This window comes from Echinococcus granulosus, assembly GCF_000524195.1.
Source record: "Echinococcus granulosus chromosome Unknown EG_S00041, whole genome shotgun sequence".
NCBI lineage: Eukaryota > Metazoa > Platyhelminthes > Cestoda > Cyclophyllidea > Taeniidae > Echinococcus > Echinococcus granulosus.
The window spans coordinates 261,657-282,492 of NW_020170421.1; the positions used below are offsets into that span (position 1 = coordinate 261,657).

The following is a 20,836-nucleotide window of genomic DNA, read 5'->3' on the forward strand; positions in this document are numbered from 1 at the left end:
TTATCCTACCATCGTTGCATGTTCAGGTTTGTGGGACTACGCTGCTACCCTAAACCATGAGATCTTACAAGCAATCCCCCAACTAATTTTCATGCCAAACACTTATATTCATACACTTGTACACCTCGTAATGTATTTGAGTCCTGGAATCTCTGGAAAATCGCCAAGACATACCTTAGAGCCGGGCAGAGGCAGTGGAACTGTCTCATCGCCGAAGATGCCTAATTTGGTAGTTTCAATGACGGCACGGAGGGTCTCCTGATCGTTAAGGGTGTTTGGATGAGCCACTATCCACCCTCCAAGACAGTGAAAGGCATTGATGATGAGACTGTGCAGTAGTCGTGTGTGATCCTTTTTCTCACGCCAGCACTGAAATTCGATGAAAGCACAGATGCTTTGGATGCATCGACGACCTACGGGTACAGAAAACGGAAGTGAGAAGGGGATAGCAAGTCAGCCCCTCGAACTGATTCCAATCGCCCAGATCCCACTCACCATTCTGGTCTTAGACTTTAAACGCAACCAAGCTGTTTGCTTCACGATTTAGTGGAGGCAGTTATTAAAGAGCGATAACGAATACATGTCACATATCCGTGACATCAGACATAGGCAGGAAGGTTGTGCTGGTAGCGAAGGTTTTACGAACTTCAACATAAATTTTGTTAAACCGTTACTATAAAACTCTACAACATAATCGAATAATTAACTTTAAATAAAAGTTACTGCAAATATCGTGATTGTATCTACAGAAATTCCTTTCATTCCAGTGTTTTGTGAAAAACTCTCAGACGCCATTAAAAAACCATGGAATGCGTTCTAATTAACTGCCACTTAGAGATGATAACTTAGCTGGATTCCGGAATGCAGAGATTTATCGGTAAAAAAGAAAACGTGGAGCCAACAAAACGCATTAAACAATGCACCTTGCCTAACCTCGGTATTTTAGGAGATAAATAATGTATTTTTAAACGGTCTCGTAGAGTCAAATCGCCTCTTTAATCTACCGAAGTAGCCAAAATTTATTCAACACATCATGGTTACTTTTGACCCACAAAGTAGAAAACTTTCGCGTGCGGGCATAATAACTTGATAAAATGAAAATTGTAGGTTGTGGAATTCTATAAAGTGACAATAAGGAAACAGCCGAATTAGCTATTATGCTCTTGGGTTCAATAATGTCCCATAATAGGAGAGGGTAAACTACAGGCTCACAGAGGTAAGGACATTATAGGACGTATGATGATGTGTACATAGCCTCTCGGAAAGCGACTTACAACGAGCCAAGCTGGGCTGAGGCACATGAGTACTGGCCAATCCACCGAGGATATCAAGTGCGAAGGAAGACAGAGCAAAGTCGTTTACCCACCGTCGTAGAGAGGCGCAAATCCTCTCCAACAGCACTGCGTACAGACCTGAGGCTGTCTCTGAGTAGCAACGACTGATTACAAATGGGTACACAAGAAAAAGGGAAATGCATTGAGGGAAGGTCAACCTACCAACACCGGGATGAGGGTCGACGTTATTGGGAGCGGATTTCGAATTTGACTCGGGCGCAGAGAGTTCGACTGAGATCATATTCAAGACGAGGGTATAGGCAGCGCCTAAAAGGCAAACGCAAATTATAGAATAATGGAAATAAGGGCATTGTGATATGGTGGTGCCATGCTGTGTAAACATCTACCAACCAGCAAATGGGGACTCAAAGTTAAGGGCTCAAAATAAGTTGCGATCAGTACTTATTTCTAACACAGTCAAACACTACTTCTAGCTCTGCTCATGCCTCCGCCTATGCTGTCTTCCTCCTGCTGGACGAAACAACAAGTTGAGTTACCAAGGGGCTAAAACTTAGTTGCAAGTTTATAGTCTCTACTATTATAGTGCTGTAACTAAGTCACAGGAACAGAACAAGAGCTACCACTAAAAGAAATAAGGTAACGATCTCGATATTCACTACACTACAATACGAGATTAAGGAGAAATTATTGTTGAATAATTTTGTTGACGCACTGAGAAGCATTCGAAGGTTGTGCGTGTCCGTCTCGTAGGTGAGAAGCTCGCACAGGAGACTAGCCAGTCTCATCCTCAGTATTCGGGTGGTAAGAACACTCGAATCTGAAGTTGTGGTGGAGGAGGAGGATGAGGAGGAGGGAGAGGAGATTTCTGCCAAAAATACAACATCACACAGTCGCAAGGTGTCAAAAATGGTTCGTTTAAACTAGAAGAGAAAACTGGTAACTGCTTACTGCTACACTGTTAGGATTGAAAAACGGTTACTAAGCGCACGAAGTCGACGGGTGGATAAATATGAACATCAGGCGATATTAAAACCCTTGCTTACAAAAACCTTACAGTTCCATCAGCTCTGTATTTATTTAAATTTTAGAAAGGATTTCACTAAATGACAGTAAAACGTATTCCAATAAATGCACAGTCGCATTATAGCGAAATTCAGGTAAAAAGATTTTGGAATCGTGGATCTCACACGTTTCTCATACCTCTTCAGATTATAGCAGTACCACAAATTAATGAACTTGTCAGTTTTCGTGATCAATTCATGGCGCATTTATCACTTGGATCCGTAATAGCATACCAGTTGAAGTGAGCTTAGCTAACAACTTGACAAGAGTAAGTAAACACCTGCGGGCGAGATACATGTCAAATTTCACATTGGCGAGTCAAATGAACCTCAACAAGAAACAAGAGACTAGCACATTCGCTACTGGGGCCACAGAGGCGAATCGACAACCTCAGAAAACAACGCAATTGTCCCCTAAATACGAAGTGTCTACATCTGTTTTACTGTTTTTAACTTAACCTCGGTTTTCCAACAGTATTCTGTGTTTAAGGGCGAAATCCGTTTCCGGTGTGCATTACTTGAATGGACTTCGTCACGCGTTTCCGGTGGAGTCTATACGGGTCGCTAACTTATATTAAGAAAGAGTTATACCTCAGCAAGAAACAGGAGGGAGATTACGCCCGATTCACCACAGTGTTAGAAGGTTAGTAAGATTGTGATACACCTTGACCTACTAAAAGGAGTCCTTTTTATAGCAAGGTGGTATATTTATCCTTCTAACACAAAACACTATAGCAAAAACATTATAGAAATTAAATCTCTCAGTCAAACACCTGTAGGGTGCCATCACTTTAAAGGTTGGTACGAAAAAAATTACGTAGAACTGAGGAGAAACTCACCTTGAAATTGGATGCCATCGAACTGGTTGGTCAAGCACACCATTGAAAGCAGCTGGTGCAAGCTGGCTCGTCGTAGCAGAACCATCGAGATGTACTCCGGGCAACTGAATCGGGAATAAGCAGTATAGCAAAATGTCTGAGGAAAAACTATGAGGGTGGGAGGTGCTAACCCACTGACACTAGGTAGGACTCAAAATGAAAGTAACCCCAAATTGAATGCAACAAATAAATGGTTAATACGAAGAAAAAGAAAGAAATGATGATAAAGCATTGACTTATGTCAACTTGTCGTAACCTGAAATGAGGTGCGATGCCATCAATCAAGTGACTAAGGTACCTATGAAATGGCGTGAAATTTTATGATAGAGTCATAGTTTCCATTTCCAATGCTTTTTAACATAAGGAACGGTTGATTAAGCAAGCATTAATGGGTTTTTAATGGGGGAGATTTGTAAAACAAATAGTACTGTACTAGCTACGTCCAAAGTCAAGTACGACGGGAATCACATGGAGGTGCAAGGAAGATTCCCTCCAATAACTTCAATTACAGTGTGTTGGAAATTAGATTGGGGAATTTCCCGTGCCGCTGGTAGTAGAGTGACGGACCCTTCGACAACATTATTACAATTCAACTTGCAATTAACCCCATGAGGCCAAGACTAGGGGGATTTGGTGTGTGACCTAGTTCCACTCCAAAAGGGATTGAAATCAAAATTCACCTGAAGTATAGGCAACGGTCTTGTACACATTTTTGCGTGGGAACAGAAATAAAAAAGTCAAGTTTTAATCGTAACTCCCACGAGGTTTAATCAAACCTAAACCAGAAACGCTGGGAAATACGAATGTAAAGTCGACTAAAAATGGAAGTGATTAATTGAGAAGTTCATGTTGGATAATGATATCTACACCGCATGAAATGACGAAGGAAGGTTGGAAACTTTCAGAAATGCCACTAAAGGTGGTAAACTAACCTGGTGAAATCTAGTTCCAGTGTTTTAAAATTCATTAAAACTGATGTACCCTGTTAAATTATCCATGTCACAGTTGTTTTCAGGAGCTCATGTGTAAAAACAAAGCTGTCGCAACTAATTTTTACCTAAAATGCTGAAAATTGTAGATACAAGAAGGTAGGCATCAAAGTTCAACTAAGTACCAAGTTATGAGCCTCGTGAGTTGGAGATAAGCGAAAAACATTACCTGTTACAACCTCGGAGAGTCTAGATGCGTACAGAGAACACTTACTAGAAGTGGAGCGATAATATTTCTAAGTGGAACAAAAGTTGGACAACTGAATAGTTTTAAAGGAGAAACGTGAAGTTGTGAGCATACCCGAATTTGTGATTGGTCACGAGTTAAATCGAAACGGTTAATCACAAGGGGATTGTCCTTTTCACGAGTTAAAGAAGAGAAACTTGATAAAGAACACAAACGGAGCAGTAATTGGGGCGAATACAAGAACTCGGGTGATAAGAAGACACTCTCAACCGGTGGGGGAAAGAAGATCGGATGAATGGAAAGGAGTTGCTAGAAGACGTTCCAATAAGAGGGTACATCTACCTTGGAAAGTGGACAGTTTTTTGAAAACTAGAGCAACAAAAAACAACACTCCTAAATATTAAGACATCTTTAAACTAGGTTCCCGATCTCCAATAACGCTAGCATATTCAACTTCGCCTATGGAGAGCAGTCGAATCTGAGGTCAGGAAGAAGGAATTCACCTCCAATCAAATACTCGAGGCGGCTGATAGTGTAGAGAGGGGGACGACTTCAACGCAACCTCTTTACCCATCATGATCGTGGAAGCGAATCAAAGCATACTTCAGAGAAGGGAAGTGTATGTTTTAATAATGAAACCAAGCAACGAGAAATCGGCAAGAAACAGCTCAAATCTGAAACAAAGACACCTAATAGCATCAAGGGAAAGAGGAACATTGTTGTCACCTGAATTGTCAATAATAAATTAGCGCCAAATCCCTCGTCTAGGTGGCCAGAACTCAGAATCAGAAAAATCCAACCCTCCCCGTCGATGGAGAGTTGCCCGATTGTACACATATAAGAAAAAGCGATATTCATGAAGAATAAAAAACCAGCAAGATCAGCCCACAAGATGGGTAAATATAAAATAAGGTACTATCACCTTCTTAATCAAGCTGCCGATCGCTCAAACAGGGAGGGAATCGTATGAATTTTACTACACTGGTATCGATGAGAACCGTGGAATCAACTACCCATATGCTAATTTGGTTGAAGGGATGTTAAAAATTACTCGATTTAAGAAAATGGGGTTGAACACAAGACACTCCTAGTTTAGGTATTCATGTATCAGAAGAGATACCAGGGGGAAACACTTCACATTGAATCACGGCAAGCAGGAGCCTTGTAAATGTGAAGGTAGAGCGGGACTGGAGACTTACATAACTGACGGTTTTCGAAGCACTAACTGAGCGGCGTTGAAGAGAGCGGGCGCGACCGAGGAGAAGCAGGCAGTGAGGTCAGCACGCAACAGGTCAGGTGCGTGGAAAAGGACCGTAGAGAGAACGTATTCCACCTCCTGCGGAGGTACAAACGGTCAAACAGACACGTTTAAGCACAAAAATATATGAATGACACTAAGAGCGGCCGTGGAAGCGGTGGCAACAAAAACAACAACCAGAGCAGTAGCAAGGGCAACGACTAGCCATAAGAGGCGCAAACAGTGCGGCACACCCCAAGCAACCCGCGTATTGGCTGCTTGGTCGCCATGGCGATCAAAAAGAGGATAGCATGTATGGCTGTCTTTACGCGTTGTTGGTAGGGTGTGAGAGAGGGTTAGAGCAACCAAATCACCGCCGTTTTTGTCAGATACTGAAACACCCCACGACTACTGCAACTTCTTATAAAGAATTATTTTTCTTGTAAGTGAAACAATTGTGTGTTGGAGCAAAGGTGTGGTTTGTTGAAGCGAGTAGGTCAAGGGACAAAATCCCTCCTTGGCTTAGAGATCGAGAGGGCGGATTGGTTAGTATTTTGAGTACAATGCGCTCTTGGTCAAAAGTCCTATGCAGGTGGCTTTTAGGCAAATGCAAACCAGTCGTATCCTCATCTGATAGCGATGAACATACAGCTAGATGACGGGAACAATAAGGGTCGGGTGGTAAACTTTTCAAACTTGGAACGATTCATAGACTGATAACCAAGTTGAGGAATAAAAGCCTTGAACGCTTGTCCAACTAAACCTGTCTTGTTTATCAGATAACCGAAAAAGTTTATGCGGTTTTCGGCATGGCTCGATCTAGTGACTTGTACTTTGTAGAAACTTGGGAAATACACGCAATGGGTCATATGGATACATTAAAATGAATGGATAAGCTTCAATCCAGCGGCACAGGACCCTTTAGTGCATTCAGTACTAATTTCATGTCAAAAATTATCCAAAAGGTCGACTGAACACAACGGTCGTGATTCGGGTTTAACTCAATTCGAAACCTATAGAAGTTTTTTGTAGACTTTTCGGCATAGCATTTGCAGGTGCCGTATACGGTAGTAAGATATAGTGCTCAGGAGCGGTTTAAAAATGCGTTTCATTTAGGAGAATCGTCACACATTATTTACGATTGCCGCCCTAATTCAAAATTAATGCATCGAGAGCAATCAGTAATGTCTGACGTGAGTAATGAAACAGTTCATTTACAACTACAATATCAACTGGGAAAGTTGCAGAAGTTGGGCAAATGAGGACCACGCAAATGACATGCATAAAGTGGAGACAATAAAATGAAGAGGCTATCGTTTGAAACTTCACGATTTTCCGACTGGGTGAATTATTAGAAACGGTTTTTGTATCCAAACACCAGGCGAACAGACATATCTCTAAGCGGTTGTCTAACCTCTAAAGGCATCCACCATTTCAATCTCAGAAGACCACGCCTGCAGTCGCGTTTCACCTACTAGATAAAGCTCGAATGTGCTCAAGAAAAAGAGAGCTATGATTGACCATTGAGTCGGAAGAAGGTCCTGTCTACTGAAGACAACGCAAGACCTAGTCTTGGAAGAAATTTGACAATGAGAAGATATACATTTTAAGATGGGGTAGAAAATGCGAACTCATACTCATTTTTCGTAGTCCTCTGATATTTACCTTGGCATTAGACAATCGCATGGAAACACAAGCAGATAGGAGATAAAAGTGAGACAGGAAAAGAGGCGATTGGGGCCAGGTTTCCTGGCTCAAAAGATGAAACTTTTACGACAAGTAAAATTTGCAGCAGAATCAAGTTTCTTTAGGTAAGGATGGTACATTTTAAGGAATAATTCACCACGACTTAGCGGACTATCAGATGATCACACAGAGCCTGGTGAAAAACACTTTGTTTTAAAACATATAATTTACTTGTTGAAGTAATGAACGGAAATAAAGGTCATATTAACAATATTTCATTGTTTATTCTAATTTCAACGAAAAAAATAAGAAAGTTTTTTGGAAATAAGTTGCCAAAATACAAACAGAAACTGCAGAGTGAGTTCAAAAAGAGGTTTAAAATTGCTGCAATGTCAAAATTAAACGAATGAAAAATCTACACACATTTTCTACAACGTCCGTTTAAACAATTTACTCATAAAATAACATCAAAATTTACTTACAATCCATCCACTCAGGCTTAATGCGAAAACTCAGAAAAACCCACTTCTGGGAATGGACTCACGGGATCGAGAGCCCTGACGAGGCAGACGTAGAAGCGGGCGAGGAGTTCAGGCGCAATTTGTGTTTTTCGGGCGTATATGAAAATGCGACAGAGGCAGGCCATAGCCTCGGCACGACCCACGAGGAAACTGGTGTTGTCCACCATCAGTGAGCGCTCACTGACAATCGTACCTAAAACAAAAAGCTGATAAAAATGGCTACTTATAATGAATAGGTAGGCGTATTTGCATCATTTAATGGGGTAAGAGAGCCCATTGGGCTCTCCCATACACCAAAGGAAAATGAATTCGATTCACTGGAAATAAAAGTTGTCCTCCTAGAATCTACGATCTAAGTAAACGAATTAATAGTCTGAATTTGGTCCAATTTTACCAGAATAAGGCATAAGTTGTGTTGCTCGGAGAAAATTTACCAATGGCCTTCAGCTTTCCCAGACAACTTGAAAGGTAGCTGGGATTACGTTCAAAAAATTATTGAAAAGAACAGCCTTGTGAAAAACATCGGGCGAAAAAGCTCCACTGATTATTATTTCCACCATACAGGAAAAAAACTGAAGTAAAGAATCCAGTGAAATGGGTAATTGATCGGAGACGAAACTTGAATGAATTTGCCTACATTCATATCGGCTGGGGCATTGGCACCATTAGAAAACAGATTCAACAGAAAGATAATGAGAAAGCGGCCATCAATAATCAAAATCATTGTCGTCTTAAGCATGAATCCTTCTTCACGAAGCATAACAACTATGCAAGGAGAATGATGAGTGAGCGTAATTTCACAACGCCTCCACTATGAGTTCACAGAGCTGCATTGTTTGAGCTCACTGAAAATGTCATCGCTACTACTAAGTAGTTTTGGTGAAGTGTGACCAATTTGCAAAATGGGCATATTTGCTCCTCGACACAAGAACTCATTTGCATAAACACAGTAGAGGAAATAAACGGTACTTTCAACAACAGACCCAGTTGTAATGGTTTGACTAGTTGCCTAACTCTTCAATTCTGTTTCAAGGGCACTTCGAATTTTCACTAAACGATATGGCCTTTGGATCATACCAGTAGCCCTTAGTCCTCCACTACGTCCGCAGCACATATTCTGCTTGAGTATTATTTCTTCCTTCGCATTCAGGGAAGTCTCGGAGAGCTGAGTTGGTAGCAGCAGAAAGTTGACCCGATTATAAAGGATGTCTACCCTGATTTTATAACTGAACAGAAAACCCTAATGTAGCAGAAGGAAGTCATACACTGCGGACAGGAGAACCTGTGACGAACCCTAACGGAAGAGTTGAAAATGACATCTACCTTCGACAGCTACGCAGTCCCGTGTTCAACAAGAATGCCATAAACAAGTAAAGCAACACCAACCGTAGCCGTGAGCCATCCGTCTACGGTACCTGCATGAAGATGTAACCTAAGTGAAAAGGCGATACCTCCTTCACCTCAATACCAGCTAAACAGAATCCAGCTGGACAGATATGGCTGGGCACCAGTGAAGTGAGAACAGATTGGTAAGGAGGCGTAAGTGCGATATCCTATCCCTGCGAAACTACTTTACATCCCATCCTTTGTTAAATGACTCTAAGTTTAGGTTGTTGTTCTTACGACTGGCTATGGACATATGTGCTGTCCAGCACATAACCCCTTCCCCTGATACAGTTTTTGAACAGGACGGGACTAGAGGTCCAGTGGAATCGCCAAAAGCACGCGGTTGCTTTGTGAATGCTTTACATTACAACACGGACTTCGCTGTGATGACTGACGTGGGAGGTTGGCCAAGAAGAGCGCCGAGGACGACACCCAAATGGAGAGAGGGGCTATGCAATGCCTCAATTATTTGTTTAACTCATCACTTTGGTTTCGATGGCACTTAAGGCTCCGGTTCTGTACTGCTGCTGGGCGGCATGGCTTTCGGGCCATGCCAGCAGCTTCGCAGCCCTTTTTCACGCCGGCAATGAATGAACTGTCCCAGTGTTGTCTCCTTTCGTCTTCAGTGAATTCTCGGGGCGCTAGAACACTACTTGGCAATGCAACAAGTAATTAGAGGTGGTCATAAAATAGATCAAATATGCATAAAGTACTCTCGCGAGTACAGCTATGGTATAACCCAAAATTCATGGGAATTATAAAACACCTGAATACAGCCTGCTTCCACAAATACCGTGCCTTTTCAAACAGCGAGGAAAATAACCAGCCGAGGTGCACGACAGGGGAAAAAGAACGGCATGCCCTTAGAAGACACGAAGTGACCTAGACTGCTTTGTGATTTCAACGCAGCGTCACGCAACTACAAAAGCAACACCAATGACTACAAATAAATAAACAGAAAAGCATAAGACACGCACTCTACTTACCGGAAGCAACTACAGTAATGTCTGAAGCAAGAAAGTGAATTTAGACTTCACAAAATCACATCAAATTCTATTTTAAACGGCAAAAGATTAAAAACCCATCAGAAAATTTTGTGTTTTGATTACGGAGGTAGGCAACTCCACTAGCAGCTATGGCAGCTCTGTTGATTTGCATAATGAAACTGAAGATCCCCATAATTTCTAACTTAATGTCACCCAAACAGCCTCAAATTCAACTTAGATAGGCAGAAAAAACCAAGCATAAGCGCGTTCTAGAGGGAGAGGCATTTCTAATTACACCAACAGCCTTGGTGGCCTCTTTGAGTTGATTAAAGTAGCAGATAAAGATCGGCACTATCTCCAAAACACCGAAATCATTGGTCAGTTTCGGATGCAGAAAAAGAAAACGAATGAACAAACAAATAAGTTGGGATTGTCGTGATTTGCGCACCACTTTGAAATAGAGAAGGCAAAAAGATAACTTTGAGTGAACAAAACAAACTAAGCACAATAGCAAGCAGCTACACCAGCCAGAAGATTAGTTAATTTTAACTCAACCGCAAAAATGATATCAAGTTCATCATAATCTTTAAGCTGGTCTAAAATACGAATTTAAACGCTGTTTCAAGTAGTACCAAAGTCAATAAGGAAGGAAAAGGCAGGGTGTCTTTCTCCAAGCAATAAAATAAACCTGATGCCGTTGCATTACGATTACAGTGGCGAATAACTTTAACACTAACATTGGGAAGAGAAGTGGAGCTTGATTTCTCTAAATACAAGCAAACAAAAAACACGAAATCTCCAGGAGTGCTAGTTGTGCACCTTCTTTGCCGCGTCCCACAGCAGCCTCAAAGAGCCAGGGTCCCAGAAGCCGTAAGAGGGATGCGACATGGGGCCGGTTGTAGAAACAGGTCACTAGAAAGTTGGGCTGGAGCCAAGCCTCGGCTAAGGCCTGAGGGTTGACGAGGGAGGAGGAGAAGTGTGCGCCCGTCTGCCCCGAACCGTCCGGTGAGGAGGGATCCGTGGAGCCTGACAAGTCACCGCTGCCCTGTTGTTTATCTTTGAAGACAAGAAAAAGGCAACCGAGTAAGGGCTTTCAGTGGATGTTGTGATTCATTCACCAGCGCTGATAGAAGATTATGAATGGGTGTAGGTATATTGCTCCAATTTACGTAGGTCCGATGATCTAACGGCCAACGCTAGGCCAATGAAATAAAAAGGTGTATGTGGTGAAGGAATGAAATTGACGATAGCGCTGAATCAACATAAGATTAAACTGAAGACAAGAAAGTGATTATCCCATATAAGAACGAAAAAATTAAATGATTTGGTGGAAATAATGATGCCAAACTTAATGAGTTTGAGTGATGGAGTCCGCCAGCGTGTAATTACTTTCCATAGAAGTGTCGCACCACTGATGTAGCTGAAATTGGCACGAAAAAGGGATTGCAGCAGCACAAGTGCCACCTCATCGGAAAAAAAGTAGGCATGCGATTAACTAAGAGCAACCGCGTTCTTTAGATGATCAGATAAATATGGAGGGATCACAATGTGGGATGAGGATGACAACATAAGAGAAAATGTCCAAATCTTGTTTGATGGAACAAGGTGATTAACAGTAACACGAATTCAGCTTCGGGAGATCGTAAATCAAAATTTGATTGTGGGTGGCAGTCCATAAGATAATGCGAGAAAACAGGCAAGAATTACGCAACAGATGATAAATAGTTGTTTGAGTGTACATTGTACCACCAAAATTACCCTTGAAGGGGATAGATCTTTGGAAGGGAAGAAGAGCTAGCGCCGTGGGCCGCAAGAGCGGATCTTCACACCACCACCTGGGGGTCGGATCAAACCCCCGAAAACGTCCGCGACTTGCGCAAGGCGGATGTGCTTGGAATTTTACGTGATACTGTGTTCAAAAATGCAACATTTACAACACACTTGTTTCTATATTGCTACAAAATAACCATCACTTGTTATGTATCACAAAATCCAAGTCTTTTTAGTGTTTTAGAATTCACTTGCTACCAGAATGCGCTTATAAGAAGAATTTTTTGAGTGGAAATAAGTCGGAACACCATCCAACCAAACCAAGAATGAGTGAATCTTCTAAAAATAAACAGAAAAGACAAAACAAAATGGGTGAAATCGCGAATACAGATTGGGAGGAGTATCTTCCACTGTGACTCAAATCGAAGCGTCCACTTCTCGTAGCAAATGTGGATAACATTTGGGATCGGAAGGGAATTGCCAGGAGTTTCGCTTGCTTATCTTCAAACACCTTGAGAAAGTAGCAAGGATAACCCAGTACAAAAGCAACCTACACGTTCAATTTAAGCAGATCGTCAAGAAAAAGTGTCTCCTGCAGGAAAGGGCAGCAACAGACGAGTGGTAGCCATGAATCCGACCAAAGTGCCCAAATGAATTAGCAACTTAAAGAAATATAGCTTTATGATCAGACACACATACACACAGGTGCGACCCGCTTGGATTAAAGAGAACAGAAGGGCTTCCATTGAAGAAGACTGCATCAGGGCAGTGGACGAAGGTGTACTGGTACTAAAGTAGCTATGAAACAGACCAACGTTTCCCTTTGAAGTGTAATAATTTGGCTCGTAACAAGGCCTGACTTCCCACTAAGTGTTTCCCATCAAGAAAGTGTCGAGAAAATGGACGGGAGTAACCTGAAGCATCCGTGATTCACGTCCAAATGGACAAAGAAATAAGCCAAACCCTATACAAACGTTCGATCAACTGGGACAAAAAAGGCAACAATGGGAGACCTACTAAGAAAGTTGACGTCAGGCGAGCGTACTGAGGCGTAGTGGAAGTACACGGGTATATCGACAAGGGGCCCGTAGAGGCTTGGCGGCACCCCAATGAAGGTGGAGAGACAGCCGGAAAGGGAGGGCGCAATGCCCAGAAAGAGATCCACGGTTGTTGACAGGCTCCGCATCACATTGTGGAAAATGCCAGGCAGAAAAACCGCTGTCAGACGGCAACGCGCAGCAGCGTTTGAGCGCCTGAAAGAATGGATGCAAAGGGACATTTTTAAAGGAACGTCATTAGGTTTATAGATGTCTCTTATAGTCCTCTATTCATAAGGTAAACTAGGCACATTCATTATTAATAGTCGGAAATAATTGACTTAAAAAAATACCACGTTATGAGCGTATGATTTTTTCTTTTACCCTTGGGCAATGCAGGTTAATCGCTTGAACCCTGCAACAAAAGCTACTACCTTGAAGGAAAACGAAACCAATCCATTTCTTACCGGAAGCACTCAAACACAGCAGTGTGTGTGATCTCAGCAGGATGGCATAGATCCACAGGATTGCCAAAAAGATGAAGTAGCCGGAACCAGGAGATGTCAGCAACTTCTTTCGAAACTTCTACCATAAATTTGGGGCTCAGCAGGGGTTCAAAGGCTAAGAAAAAAGACGAAACGGATGTTTAGTGGAAGGGGAGTGAATCTACAATTACAGGAAATCTGACCTACCGGAGAGGGGTGGAAGATTGAGTGGGCAAGCGCTAGTTGTGGTGGTTGTCACAGTGCCATCCTCGAGAGCCCCTACAGGGCAGGAGAGCTCGATGACACCCTGAGAACGAATTAGATTGCAGGTAGAGACGACCAACATGCGAGACCAGATGTAACTCAGACCAATTCGATGCCTTGAGACGTGACAGAGCTCCTGCAGACCTTGCCAGTAGGCTGGGGAAGGGTAGTGCTGACTAAGGGCACGTATCCATACTCTATTGAGCAAACCAGCTACCAGGCACTCCAGCTGAAGCATTACACGGACCCCAGGGGGCTAAAATAGGGGTGAACCCAATATGATAATTTAACTTGACAGTATATTTAGGGAAGAGTATGTAAAAACACAACACGAAACCTAACAAATGTTCCACATTAAAATCAACGAATTAGCGGCGCACTAACAACATTATGCACTAAGGCTTCAAGAAACCCTGTCGAATGACTACAGCGAAAAAGAAATCGAGATGAGTTAACACAGTCCCATAGTGGATGGTTTGTGTTGGTAGTCTGGGTAGGCGCAAATCATGATTGGTAATACCCTCTTCATGTTTAAAATGGCAGAAAAAAATGGAATCTCCAATTTCGGTATCATTTGTGAAGCCCTATCAGCTTCTGATTAAGGTATACAGGTCTCGCAACAAGGGGTTTAAATGGAAAAAACAATCAGAATGACTTCGGCCTTGATTACGTATACTACTGCACGGACCTCTTCTGTTTCCCGTGAATCGACCTCTACCGCGGCAGCACGCCTATGGTACATATGCAACTACTCTGTCAACCCTTCAAAGCTGACTAAAGCGCTACAACACATTTCAAGGAGTGGAGCACCGGTATTCAAGCCATTTACTTGCTCGTAAGCAGAATCATAATTTGTTCCACCTTGGGCATGACCAAACTAAGTAGTGCTAATTTGCACTTCAAATTGGTAAAAACTAACTTAGCAAAAATAAACTGCAATCATTAACAAACTGGGTACGATGGAAGCTAAAACTCACGTCAGACACGCCTTGAGGTCAGGTCACCAAATGACCTGCAAATATGTAAATAATAGGTTTTGGCATTGTATTTGACAAGCTGATTTAAAAGCGACAAGTAGAACAGTGAAGGTGTCAAGAAATCTCCAAAACCACGCAAATACTGCTTTAAAACCGTTGTGGATTTTTGTGAAGTTAATTTTCTCAATGGGTTAGGGAAAGCAAATTATTCAAAGTTGTAATGCTAACACTTGCAATGGAACAACACGTTGGAAGAGTAGTGTAATGATAAAAAGCGAATGAAGTGTGTTGGAAGAGACATTAAATAAGTGGTGTGACATTAGTCCGGGCGGCGGTTTGAGCTTCACAATCTCAAGACATAGTTTCACGCACTTCATCTGAGCTTACTTCTAGCAATGAAAGTAAATCAACATAGGAAAGCAATGCTTATACAGCTGCACAATAGACTGCGGTAATTAAATATGATATCAACTCTGTTCTAAGGATGAAAACTCATACTAGTCCCATCCTCATAAAGATCTGCTGTTCCACCCCGAGGTATTAAACAAGCACCACGAGAGTCACAACCACAATGCCCATGAAGTATTGTTTGCCTAAGAGGTAGACAAACTGCATCTTTGGGATCCAGTATCATACAACCAAGGTAGCTGCTTCACAGAGAACACGGAGCAATTCCAAATGAATAGCAAAAAAACAAACGTCACTCCTAAGAGGAAGAATGCAACAATGATGGTGGATGGTTCGTGTTAAGCTATCCACAAAGGACAAATTCTACCATGAAAATCACACAAAAATCACGCCAACTTTACCACTTCATTTCAAAACTCAGCCAGGCAAGACAGTTACCAGGGCGGAGAGTCGCGAACTCGTGATAGCAGAACACTCGATCTGCGGAGGCAGAGCAAGGACGGCGTAACAGACGGCCAGACAGAACTCTAGCAGGTTATCCCACAGGGGTCCGGTAAGAAGGTGCGAGGAGTAGAGGATTTGCTTCACCCGACCAACGATGCGTGAGACCAGGGGAATGTACTTCTCCTGCAACCAACGCTCCCCTTCTCCCACTACTATGCCGGCATTCGGCTGGACAACTCCCAATGACAAGCCTAAAGTTGAAGAGCATGATAAGAGTCCGCATGTTGGAGAATTCCCATTCATACATACAGATAATGCGAATACCAGTCATTGCGTCGCCACACTGGTAATAAATATCAGATTTTGGGAAGGTTTAGAGGATGCCAGTCGAGGGTTGTAACAAAGTGACCTCAATTTTAAATGCTTTTTTACGGACCTCTTCAGTATCGCGGAATTAGACGGCCGCTCCACAGTCAGCCAATCTCTTGACCCCTCTACACGCTCAAAGCAAAGGTACGGCCAAACTCGGATACCTTACAATGTGTTCAGATCGTTGAACCCCAAATGGAAGTTCTGCAGAACAGCCAGTAATGAAATGAGACCAGATATGACTGAATAAAGGGCGTTCCAATAACACCCAGATAAAAATATGGGATACAATCCTCATTCCAGAAGCTGAGACTAACTCAGGCAACTGAAGGGCACTGAAATGACAAATAAGTGGAGGGGAGGAATAATTATACAATTTAGCTCAGAAATTTTACTTCATATTGCACACACTATTAAATCACTATTTTAAAATACTGTAGCATCATCAAGCCTTCATTAGTACATAGGAAGTGAATCCCTACGATAAGGCTCACCATTGCAGTCTTACGTGATGTAGCCTCTGCAATAACGGCTTGAAGGCTGATCATATTACCTACTTCTCTTAACTGTTAGCTACTTCAAAGCCCGTGGGCTTTATAACGTCTTTAGGGTTTGCATAGGCACTATGGCACGAATGACTTCAGAGAAATCAGCCACGACCATCGTGAAGGAGTTGGAAGATTGAAGTGGATGAACGCGAAGCAAAGATCAATCACTTAATACAAGCTAGCTCGCAAGCTGAAAAAAAATATCCCAGTGGAAACAATGCCGTGTGGGTCACAAAATGTACTTAGCAGGATTAGAGATAAATACAGATGAATGATCATGATAAACTAGCTTGCAATAAGATCGTCTAGATTAGTACCGTTTTTATAGAGATGATACTTTACTACGAGAGTAATGTATAACACAGCTTCTTCATATAAAGGCATTGGCTTCTTGAGTTTCCTGCAACTTAATCCACTGCGGCAATGAAATGAGAAACCCTGCTCGTAATGTCCATCCTGCCCCTCCCTTTTAAGCATAAAGCCACTTGCAGACTTGTATGCGTTGCAACGCATTTAGAAGTAACTTGGACACCGATTGGACATGACAAATAGGTTAGGCTAAGTAGATATAATACTAGGGTAGAATATGCATTACCGACGAATAGAAGGAATAAGAGACTACTGGCATAACTTGGAGGCCATGCCACCCGGTGGAAGTACAATCACGGAGCCTTAAGTGCCTACGGGACCCAAAGCAAATGCTAAGTGGCCCCAGCTACTTGATGCCTTAGGATATGGAGGTTGGAAAATATCTACAATGACAATTAAAAACCAATAAAACGACTAGCTCCAAAACCAATGTCATTTTGAACAAGTGATAATAAGTGAATGCCCCATGACGGCAAAACAAGATAAGCAAAATTATTTCATCAGTGTTAACAATGACAAAAAAAACTTTCCATATTTTAAGCATGAAACAACTGACTTTTTAAAGATTCGATCATACCGAGGCTTCTTATAGTTCTCTATTTGCCTAGTTTAAAAAATAGCTGGTAGAGTCCCCGTTCTTATAGCATCGTTTGGTTCAAGGCTATTATTCTTCCCATAATCTTTTTGGAGGAACCCAGTGAAACGTGTTGACATTGTGAACCAATGCAGCTCATGTGGTTCGGAGCGTTGACGAACAGTGTTTTAAAAGCGAGAATGTGGTTAACTAGCACACGTTTGGCTGTTCGAAGGACTCCATCCCGACAGACGATACCGGATCCGCAGAAAAGATTTAAACTAAACCGTTGGTTAGTAAAATAAAGGAGGAGACCGAGATTTTAGTAAAAGCGAGTAAATACCAAGCGAATTTGATGTTAGTAGCGACATGATTCGGATGCAACGTCAGGAATGGGGTGGGTACCTCCAATAAAGCTGCTATAAAAAGAAGACAAGTGTATAAAATAATCAAGAGTACTTGAAATCTAGTGGAAGCGCGATATTCACACAAAGCAGGGTGAATACTATTTGTAGAGAAGGAAAAACCACAAAAAGGAGACAGAAATAAAGTCGACAGGAGTGCAATCTTTCATTCCAATGAAATTGGTGAGAGAGGGTTCTTTGAAATTAATGACTAGTGAATTCTTTGCGCAACCCAAATAAAGGGTTTTAAATCTTCACTGAGGAATCTATCCTAACCCAACCTGAGAGTGAAGTGATGAAGCCTCGCCACGGCCGACAGACGCATAGTCCCAACACCACTCTCACCATCACCTTGAACAACGGAGAGATGCTCAAACGTACGATGTTAGGATATTATGATGATTTACCTGCTCAAGTCACCGCTGAAATCTTAAACTGGAGTGTCTTCTATGGAGAGGATGGCAAACGATTTGTTGAGCATTAAAGTGAACGGTAAACGTGGTGATGCGCGAAGTAGATATACTTGAGAGCAAAGTTGACAAACAAAGAGGAGTAAGAACATCAAGATCTAATTAGGCAGCCGAAACTTAATATAGCAATCGCCGTAAGCAAAGACGACTGTTCAGTGCCCTCAAGCTAAGCGGGAGGAATTCGTGACATCTATTGAGAAAAGCGTTAGAGGGGATTTGACTTTATTTACCAAGTCCGGCAAGGAATAAGTCCAACCAAATACATAAGCAGGATCGCATGAGCAAAATAATGGGGTTGTCTTAAGATTGATAGATCGGGGATCTTTAAAATTCTGAATGAAACTTTGAGGTTACCCTCTAAGATAGTGTTTGTTCGGAAGAGTTCGTAGCGATGACAGGTTGAGCTAAGACGATGCAGTCCTCGCCATGACAGAAAATTCTAGTGTAATGCCACTTGACCCCCCTCCCCCCGATCACTCCCATAACTCCCCTAAGCGATTAATTAATATCAAAATATAAGTCCTATCATATGGTTTAGGCCTTTCAGACGGTTACCGCGAGTTTCTACTAAAGAAACAGGCGTCTCGGTTTATTTTACACTAAAATGAACTCACTAATTATACAAGGTCAGAGTGGTGATGCGTAAAGGGTGACATAAATAAACCGTGAAAACTACGTCTCAATGAGAATTAGCAAGGATTTTAACACTTCTACCTGACTCCGCAACTAATTGTCAACTCATTAATTTGTTGACTGGCGTTTCACACCACACGTCTGAAGTGGCGCACGGACGCGGGATAAACCTGCACCCCCAAAACCCACACTCAACACACTAATTTATGCACAGGAAAGGCAATCGGGTAAAAATTTCATCCACTGCTACCAAAAAGCCGAAATCACACGGTATAGGCACCTGTCTTTCATTTCTCGGAAGTAAACTGTTGAGGCATGGATACAATTGGCCGTCTCAGGGTGTGAAGGTAGCAGCCAAATTACAACCCATAAAATATTTCGCACAGTTCTAATTTTTCAAGAGTATACAGCTGTAATTCAATTCATTGTGTTCTATCTTGAACGAACTGCATCTGGATGGTTGTAAAATGATGGTTAAAGTGTAGCCGCTGTCAGGGATGGTTTTAGAAGCAAACAAAATTAATCTTTTGTGTAACTTTAAAAAGGAGAGTTCACTAAATACCCGACTCAGGCTAAACCAAGCCAAATCAAGCCTTGGTTTTACAGCCATAAGAAGGATCGAGCAGACACCGCTAACCAGGCATGGCAGACAGCAGTGGCGATGGTGCTTGCATGCATGAAGGATGAAACATGGATCAGTCCGTGGGGATGAGCGTGTATGCGATGGATCAATGTAAACCTAGTAATTAAGGTGTTGCAAAATTTTTACTTTCGAGAAGTAATTCGCGTGAATAGCACGCCAATATGAAACGCAAAACACAGGTCCATTGTTTAAGTGTTGCGTTACACGGAGAGTCCATATTAAGAGGGCTGCAAAAAGTACGCTCTTAGCAGCGCTTCAGAAAGGGCATAGGGAATCGAGTCCACTCCAGTCAATGAAGTCACTTAGTGCATCTAACAACTTCACTAAAGGCTAATAAAAATCACCAAGTACAAAGCTGCGTTAGTTTAAGTGCGAAAAAAACCGTTCCATTCCTCATCTGCGATTTTTGCCACCCAAGTATCAAGATTGTTTGGCGGAGCATAATCACTAAGGCTCTGTTACATCATTCCCATCGCCCACCAACTTATATTGGTTTTAAGCATGGTGTCTGTAGTGCCCAAAGCTTTCCTAAAGACGAAGGAAGTCATAGTACCAGAGCGGAGCATGCATCGCAGACGTAGAGAAGGATCGCAGAGCTACTGGTATGGCCCGGAGGCTATGCCGCCCAGCAGGAGTACACTCGCGGAGAAGTAAGTGTCCGCAAAACCGAAACGAAGAGTTCAACGTATTACAGTGTTATCACGCCTTACTGATTGCCACCGAGGCTTCACAAATGGCAGTGGAAAAATGAATATCCACGTAGTAAACAAGTGAACGTGGATGGCACTGCGTGAGGATTGCATTTAGATGACGATAAAAATCGCAACAGCCTGGGTGCACAACAACCACGGCACAATCTTGCATGCGCAAAGTTTTTAAGGGCTCTTTAAAATGTTTTTCTGTGAAAGCGAAACCAAGTACTCATACTTTTTTTGCATCAATGTGGAATGGAATACGATTAACAGGCGAGTTGCACAAGGCTTCGGCTTGGCTCAATGCTGCCCTCGCATTCAGTCATTATGAAGATTAACACAAACAAGGCAGTTTTTCAGCTACACAGAAAGAAAAATTGCTAGAATGCTGGTAAAGACTGGCGAATATTCATTCAGTCATTTATTCTAACTCATAACAAGCATCACTAAGGTGAATGTTTGTGTAGTCCCACTTCCAGTTGCGGTAGTAAATTCTCCCCACAACCGAGATGGTCAAGGATTC

The 20,836-nt window shown here is 42.2% G+C and overlaps 1 protein-coding gene across 1 annotated transcript in view; it reads right to left on the bottom strand. All coding sequences in view use genetic code 11, as the record gives it.

The window, feature by feature from the left end:
* EGR_05512 (Ral GTPase-activating protein subunit beta) overlaps positions 1–20,836 on the bottom strand; it is a gene marked incomplete at both ends in the record, with an annotated part of 33,202 nt that overhangs the window by 8,319 nt on the left and 4,047 nt on the right. Inside the window, 12 exons of the mRNA XM_024494761.1 lie at positions 175–413; positions 1,275–1,601; positions 2,008–2,160; positions 3,196–3,299; positions 5,610–5,746; positions 7,878–8,047; positions 11,046–11,282; positions 13,014–13,249; positions 13,501–13,654; positions 13,726–14,038; positions 15,606–15,862; positions 18,152–18,226. Coding sequence (XP_024350809.1) covers positions 175–413; positions 1,275–1,601; positions 2,008–2,160; positions 3,196–3,299; positions 5,610–5,746; positions 7,878–8,047; positions 11,046–11,282; positions 13,014–13,249; positions 13,501–13,654; positions 13,726–14,038; positions 15,606–15,862; positions 18,152–18,226 — 2,402 coding nt within the window. The remainder of the gene's footprint in view (positions 1–174; positions 414–1,274; positions 1,602–2,007; positions 2,161–3,195; positions 3,300–5,609; positions 5,747–7,877; positions 8,048–11,045; positions 11,283–13,013; positions 13,250–13,500; positions 13,655–13,725; positions 14,039–15,605; positions 15,863–18,151; positions 18,227–20,836) is intronic.